Genomic DNA, 12,709 nt, shown 5'->3' with positions numbered 1-12,709 from the left:
ACAATATTCCAAATGTGGTTTCCCTGCTGCCTCAGATGGTGCCAGAATAGCTTCTACTAATTTATACTTGCAGTGTATATATAAACCCGTAGAACTCGTTTGCCTTAAACTGCTACTCAGACTTGTGCAAATGGTTTTAACATACTTGTTTTAACAGCTAGTCCCAACTGTTTCTTGACCTCTTTGCAGTAATCTAAAGTATGAACAAGAATGCTTGACTTTGTCCAGTCACTTGATTGTCTTGAAAATTTAGTCAAGTCTCTGGTATTTTAAACACAAAGTGACAGGAGGTTTTCAATTAAACCTCTTGTATTAAAACCTGTTGTAATAACCTTGAAGGTGCTTTATTGTACTAGCTGCATCTAATTTGAGTCCTGCTTTAGGTCTGTCTTAAAAAAACCACCTCATCTGCCATCATTTATTCACATGACTATTGATAATGCATGTTTCATCTCATTAAAGAGGTTCAGGAAGTTGCAAGCATAGTTTTTGCTCATTGACTGCAAAGAGAATAGTGTCTGAACCATCCACAGGCTCTCAGTACACATGGTGAACTCCAAGTGCAGTTTTGCGTAATGCTTGGAAAAGATGTTCTCTTGGCAAAATATATTTAGTATGACTTGAAGATGGAGCATATGGGTGAGTTAAACTGTATTAGTCAACAGAAAGCAGTTGTACTCACTTTGCTCAACCCAAAGCAGTGTCAGGTGTATTTGGTTTGTTCGAAATAAAGTACTAGGTATTTGGGGACACTTGGAAGTAGGAGGAGCAGGCTGTTCTTGTTTTTATATAGCACTGTAAGAGCACTCAGCACTTGGCACTAAGAAGAAAACACAAGAGAGAACTGCAATCCTGTCCCAAAGAGCTTGCAGCCCCATTAACAAACGATTCCATTGTCGTGGATGATTCATTGGGTATTCTGAGGTGTCATTGTTGTGTAACATGGGAGGAAACAATACTGAAGGAAAACTATAAATGATGGTGTTGATTTGCTATCAAACCCATGGTTAGTCTGTTACTATCCTGCAGAAACTCGTAATTGATGTTGCATAATGTGTTGAGAAAAAATAAATTTTGACTCCATTGATAGCGACACACCAGTGCAAAACAAAGAGGGCTTGCACAAAACACAAGGGTGTAGTGTCTTTATATTCAGGGTTTATATCAGTGTAGTTAACATGGGTGCAAATTTCCCTAATATTACAATAATCATTTAGATATGCCCTTAATTCCCTCTCCAGTCCTTTCCTTTCATAGAATCATAGAATAGAATATCAGGGTTGGAAGGGACCTCAGGAGGTCATCTAGTCCAACCCCCTGCTTAAAGCAGGACCAATCCCCAACTAAATCATCCCAGCCAGGGCTTGGTCAAGCCTGACCTTAAAAATATCTAAGGAAGGAGATTCCACCACCTCCCTAGGTAACGCATTCCAGTGTTTCACCGCCCTCCTAGTGAAAAAGTTTTTCCTAATATCCAACCGAAACCTCCCCCACTGCAACTTGAGACCATTACTCCTTGTTCTGTCATCAGCTACCACTGAGAACAGTCTAGATCCATCCTCTTTGGAACCCCCTTTCAGGTAGTTGAAAGCAGCTATCAAATCCCCTCTCATTCTTCCCTTCCGCAGACTAAACAATCCCAGTTCCCTCAGCCTCTCCTCATAAGTCATGTGTTCCAGTCCCCTAATCATTTTTGTTGCCCTCTGCTGGACTCTTTCCAATTTTTCCACATCCTTCTTGTAGTGTGGGGCCCAAAACTGGACACAGTACTCCAGATGAGGCCTCACCAATGTCGAATAGAGGGGAATGATCACTTCCCCCGATCTGCTGGCAATGCCCCTACATATACATCCCAAAATGCCATTGGCCTTCTTGGCAACAAGGGCACACTGTTGACTCATATCCAGCTTCTCGTCCACTGTAACCCCAGGTCCTTTTCTGCAGAACTGCTGCCGAGCCGTTCTGTCCCTAGTCTGTAGCGGTGCATTGGATTCTTCCGTCCTAAGTGCAGGACTCTGCACTTGTCCTTGTAGAACCTCATCAGATTTCTTTTGGCCCAATCCTCTAATTTGTCTAGGTCCCTCTGTATCCTATCCCTACCCTCCAGCATATGTACTTCTCCTCCCAGTTTAGTGTCATCTGCAAACTTGCTGAGGGTGCAATCCACACCATCCTCCAGATCATTTATGAAGATATTGAACAAAACCGGCCCGAGGACTGACCCTTGGGGCACTCCACTTGATACCGGCTGCCAACTAGACATGGAGCCATTGATCACTACCTGTTGAGCCCGACAATCTAGCCAACTTTCTATCCACCTTATAGTCCATTCATCCAGCCCATACTTCTTTAACTTGCTGGCAAGAATACTGTGGGAGACCGTGTCAAAAGCTTTCCCAACCTCAAAATGAAAATGGTTCTGCCATGGATACTTGAAGTTCCCACCTTGCCATTTCAGCCTGGCGTGGAATTCACACAAGTAACTTGCATCGGTATTCATCAAAGTTAAGGTGTGCATGTAACTCCACTCGTGCACTGAGAGAATAGACCCCCATTGTCTGTTAGAAAGTGGCTGCAGCAGGTGGTCAGATTGTGATGGTTCAGCGCTTTAAAGCAGTGAAGGTTTGTGCTGTGCTCAGAGCAAGAGTGACATAAGTGTGACCATTTATTCCCAGACAGTAGTGTACGAGAGGCAGAGTACTTGGTAGAGCATATGTGATAACTTTTATTGGACCAACAGATAAATTACAACACACTGTCTTCCAGGCAAAGAAAACTCCTCATTCAGCTCATGTAACACAATTTAGTAACACAAGAAAGGATGCCACATTCTCTACCTTTCCATCTTACCTTGATGACTTAAAGTACAGCACACGTTTTCTGCTATACAATATGCAAGGCTGTCAAATCTCATTAGCAGTTAACGTGGAAAATACATTATAGAGATCTCTTTCAAAGAGACATGTATTGAATGTTGTGTGTCAAGGAGTGGGACAGGAATAAAATACTGTACCATTGTATTTTGTATAGCATCTTCCATACAAACTTCATTTTCAAACCCACACTGGAGTAAGGGAAGCCTACAACCAGTGGCAATCTGGAAGTCCCATGTTGCAGCCGTTTCCCCTCTTCCCTGTGGAAAAATTCAAGGGAAACTCACTTCCTAGGGGGAAGAAGCATTTGCTCTCCTCTTTGGAGGCAGAGCGACTGGGCAGGTGTAATCAGTTCATGTCAATAGGAATTGCCCCGTGTTCAGCTAGTTTGGCCAGGAACTACCCATGAGCTGCTGGTAAAACTAACATTGCCTTTTAAAATCTCTTTGTAGGAATTATTCTTTCTATGTGCTGGACAACCAGAATCTGCAACAGCTGTGGGACTGGAACCACCACAACCTGACGATCAAAGAGGGGAAAATGTACTTTGCGTTTAATCCCAAACTGTGTGTGTCTGAGATTTACCGCATGGAGGATGTGTCAGGAACCAAGGGACGGCAGAGTAAAGGAGATATAAATCCAAGAAACAATGGGGAGAGAGCCTCCTGTAAGTCAAAGTTCAGAAGTGGAATTAAATAGGAGTGAGGCCTTATACAAGCTCTAAAAATAAGGACAATCACCCCACGATCCTATTGAAGAACACAGAATGGAGAAGTTAGCGATTAAAAGACACATTGTCCATTTTAATTCAGGGGTTCCCAAACTGCGGTCCATGGTCTACTGGTGGTCTGCAGAGCTGGCTGGTCACATATGGATGACTATTCCAAGCTGGCTAAATTACACTGATGAAGAAAATGCATTGTTTTCATAATACCGATTTTGATAATGATTGCTGTCGCTACGGGAACACAATTTAAAATGTCCACATTACAAAAGAGTTTGAGAATGCCCAATTCCATTGCTTTGCCACACCGCAATATTTCACAAAGTAATCTTTTTTCCTTATTTGTGGTATAATCTGGTTTTTAAAATCTTCAGGGATGGAGCTTCCACCACTTCCTTTGCAAGACAGATCCATGTCATCATAAATATTAGGGGGGAGAGGGGAATGTCTGTTTAGTTTCCTGGTATTGAGGAGACTGCACAATTTTGTTTCAGTGCCTGTTTGTTTGAGTGCAAAACAGGTTGTTTTATTTTCATACTTCTGGCTGGCCTCTGCTGGTGTGGATTGCTGCTTGTCAGTTGCTAGAAATATTCATTAGAATAAATCTGCTGTAATTTGTTTCCGTGTCAAACAGAGAATAACTTGAGAGAAATATTTCCAGTTAGTTCTACAATATTTCAGAGTTACAATGCATTTGTGTTTTTGGGCCGTGCAGAAGCATATTCACAAAGGGCATGATCTTCAAAACCTATTCAAGATTTACAAGTTTAAAATCCCATCTGTCCTTTAAGGATTGCAAAGAAAAGAGGGCTTACAGGCCTGGCTTTGCCCCAAGACCCCTACAGCTGATGACATGTTTTGTCTGTTAGGTTGTTCGTGGTGTTCTTGGAAATGAGTAAATTAAAGCATATCATGTTTATAAGTAAAACCCCCTTGTGCTGGACAGTGCTTACAAAACTAGGACACATACACTGCTGAATGTCTCTTTAGGCATGATGCATAAATGCAGATGGTGCAGATCCTTGTTGTGCAAAGGAAGGAGTGTGCTTACATTCAATAGACTGAGTGCTCACAGTTCTGGAGGAGTTACAGATGCACAGCCAGTCCCTACTACCATGAGGCCAGTGCCAGCCACTGCCTGTTCCTTAAAACTATTACAAAAAGCTTTCTGACTCTCAAAAGGGAAAAAAGGAGAGAATTAACAAAAGCTAAATTGCCTTTGAAAAGATATTAGCACCATTAGTGCCAGCGTACATGAGGGTGAAAACCTCTTTATTTTTCAGAGAGTTCTACTAAGATGTTAAAACTCACTCACAGTTGACACTTAACACACAAGTTCTCAGTCCAAGAATTACGTTTTTAAAACAGTTTTGTTTCAGGACTGGATGGCTATTCATCTCTAAGTTGCTGGTTCAAATCCAGCCCAGTGTAGTATAGTGACTGGCAAGTGCTGCCATCAAATGGCTGTGCTGTATATGAAATGAGTTTAATAGTTCTCAGTCCAGCGCCTAATGAATAGGAATGCAAAAAACACTACTGCAGTTGCCAGGGACTGCATGGGCCATAAAAGCTGATCTTTCCTTTTACCCTAGAGAGTGCTCACTTAAACTCAGTGCTTAAATTTATAAGCAAAATAGAAGATGGAAACTTGTAGTGCTAACGGTACTGGTCCTGTAGATGAGCAGGACTTCCATTCACAGAGAGAATCTTGAGCACCTTTTCCCAGCATTCTAACCACACAGTTTAAAATGTTTTATTTTTAAGAAGTAAATTTACGTGTTTCCATGTATCCTAAAGTTACTGAACGTTCACTAAGTGCTTTGGAATAAATAGAACATATGTAGCAACTAGTAGGTTCTTGCTGTACAGTGGTGATGAGTGCTATCGAGACCTCTAAACTAGATAATACTGAGGCACACAGTTTTAAGAAACACAACAAAACCCAATAACAAAGTTGTGAATTGAACTAATTTTGCCATGGTTACTGACTGTCATTTGTTTATGCTGTAGGCGAAAGCCACATTCTGAATTTTGTCTCCAACACCACCCTGAAGAACCGGATTAAGCTCACCTGGGAGCGGTATCGCCCTCCAGATTACAGAGATCTTATTAGCTTCACTGTTTACTACAAAGAGGCGTGAGTATACGTGTTCTGAGACTAATTATGTCATTCAGGAAATAACAGGCACAGTGGGTAGGGTTTCTGTCTTGACCGTTGTGTTTATTGGCTGAATAAAGAATAAAGTGAGTCAGCAAAGTCCCTTGGGCAATACTTATTCTGTGCAGTGTACTCACTTTGTTCTCGAGTGCTCCTTTCTTGCAAGGTTCTGTTTTTAGTACTATGTACTAGACCAAAGTGCCTGCTAACGTAGAGGTGTTTAGGACCTGTTTTCTGTCTCTTCCACCCCCACATCCCTTCAAAATTTCAAATTAAAAAAATCCCAAGTGATATAAAATGCTCGCCTATTTTCTGGGTGCATTTCTGTGTTTATTGGAATCTCCAAATAATATGTGTGTTTGTATGCCAGTTAGCTCTTTCTCCTCCCAGCCATGACATTGGCTAGGCAGCAGCATGGATTGGAGAGAGAGTTTGAAGGTCTGGTTTGGAGCTTCAGTATTGTAACTAATTGGGCTCTGGGTAATTTAGGTTCTCTAGGTTGGACAGAGTGCTGCAGCGTTTGCTGATGGTGGAATGCGGTAGGATGCAGCGGAGAACTGACTTTGTTAGGATCTGTTAGATCTGACTTTGTTAGATCCTTTCTCACTCCCCCCACATGCACACATACCAAACCCCTTTGTATTGGAGATGGGCCTGAACCAGAACTGAAATCTGAACGAACACATGCTCTCCATCCCCCTGTGCTCCAGTGTTTTGCGAAGTGTTTGGATCCAAACGGTGACTTGGGCTCATTTCTCTTTTTCCTTCATATTCAAGTATTTTTCTGACCCGTGTTCCCATTTCATCTGTCACTAAGCAGCTTTTCTAAAGAGGACCTATTGCCAGTGTCCACACTGACTAGCAATTCTTGGTACAACAACCACCCTTCAAGGGTCTAACCCTACCTTTTTGTAGTCCTTTCCCTACTCCATTCTATCTCTAATCTCAGACCAGGTTTTCTCTCTGCTGTCCAGAGCTGTTCTACATCTCTGTGGAAGTAATAGTTAGAGTGAGCAAGAAACACTTCCAACCGGAAACATATTAAATCAGTCAGCTGCATTGAGATTTTGATTTGAGAAGAGAAAGATGTAACAGGCACACACACAGCACGGTGAGCAGGCTGATTGCTTCAACATCCTGGAGCTGAGTTGTGAGCAAATGAAGCAGGAATTCTGTTAATACCACAATATGAGTCTGTAACATGGTATGCCTTCACTATTGACATGTCCATGCTAAATAGCCATTAAGGAAAAGTAATACCTTTGTATATACTTGTACCAATAATAGAATTTAAAATCAATCAAATGTACAAATTACAGGTCCAAATGTGGTTGTTTGCCTATAATGTCAGGAACTAAAGCAGCCAGTATGCTATTGAGCTACTAGTCAAAGTGTAGCGAAATCTGGGTTCTTGCGGCTAACGTTCAACCATTGTCTGTAATTATTCTGAGTCACATCTGTTGAATTTGTGCCCAGATAACCTGTGAATATAAAGTCAGAAACATTTCACTGTCTGCTTTTGAAAGTAAGATAGGGCAACTGAGAGTCAGTGTCCTTAGAACAAGTCTTGTTTACATTTTAATTGACACACTAATCTACAGCTATGTAACCAAACGCATTTATATTGAGTACAAGGAGTTTCCTTCTGCACCTACATGTGAATGTGATCGGTTCTTTTGGTTTATTACCACTACCATAAGATAATAACAAACTAGCATTTTTTTATTGTTTTATGGTTCATTGTGTTTATATAAGGAGAAATAAGGACTTTTTATTATTCCATTATATGGGGAAGGGGTTATTTGTTTGGCACAGTCTACCCGTTGTACAATGCTAGGGACCCTTATAGAGCTCTATAAATAATAAATTAATATCCCAGCAGGCTTCTTCTCTCCCATGCTTATTGACCTATCCCTGAAAGTCTGTTTGTTTCACTTGCTGACAACAGTTAAACATTATCTCTCCTTTGGCAGGAAGTAGTTGAATTGAAGATGATTGTTCACACTGATAAATTATCCAACAGCTTTCCTTTTGTGGGAAGGGAAAGTAAGCCATGAGTACCTATTTCCCTGGATTCCTGACATCTCAGTAACTACAGAGGCTAAATCCTGCAGCTAAATCCGAACTCCTAGTTTTATAGCAGTTGGAAATAAAAGACAAATCTAGGCTTTGGAATTCTCTTTTATTCTTCAATAAAAAGCAAATAAACTTTTTTTATTAGTTTCATTCGACAAAGGCTGATGTGAGATTCTCCCATAAATGTTCGAGTGTTTTTAAGAGGAAGTAAAAGTACAATCTGTGTCATTTTCTTTTAATATTTCAGACCATTCAAGAATGTGACAGAGTATGATGGGCAAGATGCTTGTGGTTCTAACAGCTGGAACATGGTGGATGTTGATCTGCCCCCAAACAAAGAGAACAACCCTGGGATTTTACTGCAAGGACTGAAACCTTGGACTCAATATGCCATTTATGTCAAGGCTGTTACTCTCACAATGATGGAAAATCACCACATCCATGGAGCAAAGAGTGAAATAGTCTACATACGCACCAATGCTGCAGGTAAGGCCTGTGATGCATGGGACTGCAAAGGTATCACAGGCTGGGCTTTCACCCACTCAAATGGGTCTTTAAAGCTGCATGTGTAATTTATTAGCCCTGGACTGTGGAAAAAACTAAGTGCATTGGAAAACATGAACAACTTTTAAATGCTTGATACTCAGGAAATCCATTAGAGGGGCCCAGTGCAGTTTAAGTATATTGCAGTCTCAGTTAAGGTCATTTGTAATAATCCTCCCAGAAAACATTGCAGTGAGAGGGCAGGCAAGGGTCTGTTTGTCAGCTATACAGAGAGGAACACAGGGTGTCTGTTTTTCACAGTTGTGTACTTGCCTTGAAGTCATAATACTGATCATTACAACACAACACCAGGTGACCATGTTGGATTCAGCTCCATCTTTTGACCACAATAGCTTCCAAAATGAGTGGGGCATTTAAATAGCCTGGCATCAAAGATGAATTATTAAAAAAACCGAACTGCTTGATAAGGTAATTTCTGAAACAAGAGATGGGAGAGGCTCAGGTACCCTGGTACTACAGTGAGGTGCATAGTATAATAACCTACGTAGATATAGATAAAAACTGGCTTTTACTTTTAAGTGTCGGCTGCCTTTTCAATAGACCATAATTTTGAGATCTACAAGCACGTTGCTTTTAAATGTTTGGCTTTTGGAAGGCACTGAACATCAGGTCATGTTTACCTGTTCGTCTCAGCTGTGTTCCAGATTGTTCTGTTTTAAGTGTGTGTAACCCTACGTGCACTGTTACAGGATTTGAAGTGTCTTTTTTGCCCTATATCTTCTAAAGCAGTTGGGATTTTGCTCTTATTTTAAAGGTCTTGGTTTTCTAGTGCAAGCAATATAATTTTGCCTTGGAGCAAGCATTGGAGACCTTAAGCTGTAGAGATCCCCAAGATGCTGCTGCTGCATTGGTGAAAAGGGCTCTTGCACTACCTATAAAGAGCCTCTTTCACCATTTTTCCATTGAAATGTGTGAGGGTGAGAGAGAGAAGTTTGAGAGAGTGACATGTTTTTCAACCTTGAATTCAACAAGTCTCTGGCAATGCTGAGTGAGACAACTCAACTTTTTGTTTGCTCAAATTCAGGAGGAAACCCACCCTATATATTTTGAGTTTTTTTCCAATGTATTCTACACAGATGCTAGCTGAGACCAGCCACCATTGTTCATATAGCATAATAGCAAAAATACAAGATGTGTTTATTTTCAGGGTGTCAATCAAACAAGGAGAGAATTAAGTCAAATAATTCAAAATTGTGCTCAGTGGGATTTGCCTGTCCAAGACTGTGTAAACTCTGTAATATATCCAGTGTATTTAGAGGTGGGAAGTCCAGTTAGAACCTCACTCTCATCAGACCTCTCAGTAAATGTCCTTGTATGTTTTTGGATGTTGTTTCATATGGAAATTCATCACACAGGTTTGCTGCAGGGTTTGTTGCTGTGGTTTGTTTACTCCACCCCCCTAAATTTCTCTCTCCGCATAATGCCAGTCATAATTTTCCATATGAAACCTCAGATTATGGCATTCTTAATGTTCTTCGCGTAAACAATTGCTTTTATTTAGAAAGCAGCAACTAAAAAATATGGGACAGTCCTAGTACGTAAATTGAACCTTTCTGGATTACATGGAGTAAGGAAATCAGAATGTCTTTAAATAGTATACCAGGGCATGGTTACAGACTTCAGGCCAAGTTCTGTGGTCATTATTCAAGCAATATTCCCTTTGGAAAGTAATGGGAGCGTTGTTATTTTAAGGATTGCAAAACTTGGCCCTTCGACATTAAGGAAAGTTGTTGTGTACATCAGATCACTGCTGTAGGGTGGTGGCTTTTAAAACGTTCACATCTGTTAGCCAAGGGGTGTCAGAAGCATTCTTGGTTCCCTTGAGGTGGGACGAGCTGTTTTTCAGAGTGATGTACAAAGCAGTTAATTGAAGCATTGTTGCTCAGCTTTTTATATTTCAATATGAGTTGTGTGTAAAAATGCCTATTTTTTTTCCCTGTTCCTTTTCCCCCCCAGTGCCATCTATCCCACTGGATGTTATTTCAGCATCTAATGCCTCCTCTCAGCTAATAGTGAAATGGAATCCACCCTCTCTCCCCAATGGCAACCTGTCATACTATATTGTACGGTGGCAGCAGCAGCCTCAGGACAGTTATCTTTACCGACATAACTACTGCTCCAAAGGTAAGGGAGCTGACAGCAGTTATGTGTTAAAATGCCTGAGATTCATACCTGTCCGTCCTCATTATTCACATGACCAGCAAATGCAGCTGCAGCTACCTATTCTCTGACGTTTCTGTGAATAACAGCCAGTACAGGGGGAAGGGTGAACATGGATTGTTAATGCATCCACTGGCAATAAGGGAAAAAACCTCAACATCTGTTCTTTTCTTTTAAAGATAAAGTTCCAATTCGGAGATATGCTGATGGGACCATTGATACAGAAGAAGCTACCGAACCCACCAAGCCAGAGGGGAGTGGGGGAGAGAAAGGACCTTGTTGTGCTTGCCCTAAGACGGAGGCAGAGAAGCAAGCGGAGAAGGAGGAGGCAGAGTACCGGAAAGTCTTTGAGAACTTCCTTCATAACTCCATCTTTGTGCCCAGGTAATAGAAGTTGGATCTTTGCTGTCTTTATAGGTGGGGACTAGCAGTGATTGATATGTCCTGGGGCCCTTGGTATATACACATGAAAGCATTTTTTTTAATGGAACCGTAAGCACATAAACACTGCCTCATGTAAGGGGAGAGGTGGTCTGCAGTCTTTCTATTTCACAGCTTCTTTTCTTCACTGATTTTTAGCCCATGCTCTCCCTGTTTTAACTAATCATAATAGTCCTTACCTACATTGTTCAAGGACCTTTGTTGTGTTTGCTCCTTTGTGGAATCAAAGGTCATATAAGAGTTCTTCACCTGTAATGGTTTCAAGGATGATCAACCCACGGCAGAGAACTGGCTTCAAACAAGTTTTTTTTTTTTCTCTAAATGGCCTTTTAAATGCATAGGTAACTCATCTTGAAGATGTATCTGGTTTGGAAATTAAAGGAATATTGAGGCCTTGCAAAATTTGAAATGGTTGTGCTTTCTAATTCATGTCTCTGCACTAATTAAGGAGTGTGTTTTGGTTTCCTGGGCTTTGACTGTAACCAAGAATTAAATGTACACATTGTTTCATGATAAAGGGTGCTGTTTCCATGTTAAGTAGAAACACATCCATTAAGATCCATTTTATATGGCATCATGGAGCAGGTATTATTGAATTCATCCATGGTTGTGATGCTTGAGTTTCTAATTTACCTCTTTTGTAAGCTGTTTTTACTTAAGATAATTGGATCACAAGGCCAGCATACTGTGTGTGGCTGTAACACTATTATGTAAGCAATCAGCTTTCAGCTTTGATCGGGCATGTAGTCTCATTGTCTCTCCTGGCTGGTGAGGAGTAGGTGGAGTTGGCATTAAATGGGGCTTGAGAAAGTGTTCAGGTATGGTCTTCGTGAAAAATAAGACTGAATGATAAAGAAAATTTTTCTGTTCTCAAACTTAACTTGTAAAACTCTTATTTAAGACATTCTTAGACTGTGTAAGGCAGTGACACTCAGACCTGAGTGGTTCAGGAGCCAAATTAACGATCAACATTACACTGTTTTAAAACTTAAATGGGAGCAATTCATAAAGAATGCTTTAAATGTTTTACAGTCTTTCCCCTCCCCCCCTCCCCCCCCCCCCCCGCCAGCTTGCTTTCATAATGGGTATATTTTTCTTTTCAGTGATTTAACAGCAGGATCAGATAAGATACAAGACTTGTAAATAGCTGAGTTAGTTAAGTGACTTTTAAGAAGTCTGAATGTCAGGGAAATGTGAGATTATGACCTGGTGAGATTTTTCCATAGGACAAATCTGAGCAACTTCTTACTTGCGGATGTCTATTTTTTTTTCTTTTCTTTCCCTGAGGGGGGAAGTTAATTCATGTGTCAACACAAGCCTCATTAGAAGTGTATTATGTTTCTAGCTTTTTACCGGGGTCTTGCTTGTCTTTGGGATGTTATGAAAGAAACACAGCATGTAAATAAAAGGATCTGACCATGCGGTTTTCAGGCTGCTTAAAAACCAATATATCTGTGTCGTTACATCCTCCTGCCCTGACCTGTTTGTGATTTCTAAACATCCCAAGTGTACAGCATTGCAGCAGGAAGGGTTGGGCCGAGACAAGATAATTTTTATTGCTGTTGGGGCTGCGTTTACAGCACTGCAAGAATCTTTAGTCTGCAGCTTTCCTTTTGCTCTCTTGTGGTAACCGAGTAACACTCACTATCTGAGAAACTGTAACTCTACAATTAGCACATAGTCAGAGACCTGGTCTCCACTTAAAAATTAAAT

The 12,709-nt window shown here is 40.9% G+C and overlaps 1 protein-coding gene across 1 annotated transcript in view; it reads left to right on the top strand.

Moving 5' to 3' along the window:
• Nucleotides 1–12,709, top strand: part of IGF1R (insulin like growth factor 1 receptor) — a 272,165-nt gene that overhangs the window by 223,213 nt on the left and 36,243 nt on the right. Inside the window, exons 6-10 of the mRNA XM_074966524.1 lie at nucleotides 3,326–3,540; nucleotides 5,608–5,734; nucleotides 8,079–8,317; nucleotides 10,352–10,519; nucleotides 10,735–10,939. Of these exons, the coding sequence (XP_074822625.1) occupies nucleotides 3,326–3,540; nucleotides 5,608–5,734; nucleotides 8,079–8,317; nucleotides 10,352–10,519; nucleotides 10,735–10,939 (954 nt within the window). The remainder of the gene's footprint in view (nucleotides 1–3,325; nucleotides 3,541–5,607; nucleotides 5,735–8,078; nucleotides 8,318–10,351; nucleotides 10,520–10,734; nucleotides 10,940–12,709) is intronic.

Source organism: Natator depressus, chromosome 10 (assembly GCF_965152275.1).
Source record: "Natator depressus isolate rNatDep1 chromosome 10, rNatDep2.hap1, whole genome shotgun sequence".
Classification (NCBI taxonomy): domain Eukaryota; kingdom Metazoa; phylum Chordata; order Testudines; family Cheloniidae; genus Natator; species Natator depressus.
Note: the sequence above shows the minus strand (reverse complement) of the source record. Positions and strands in the feature narration are given on the sequence as shown.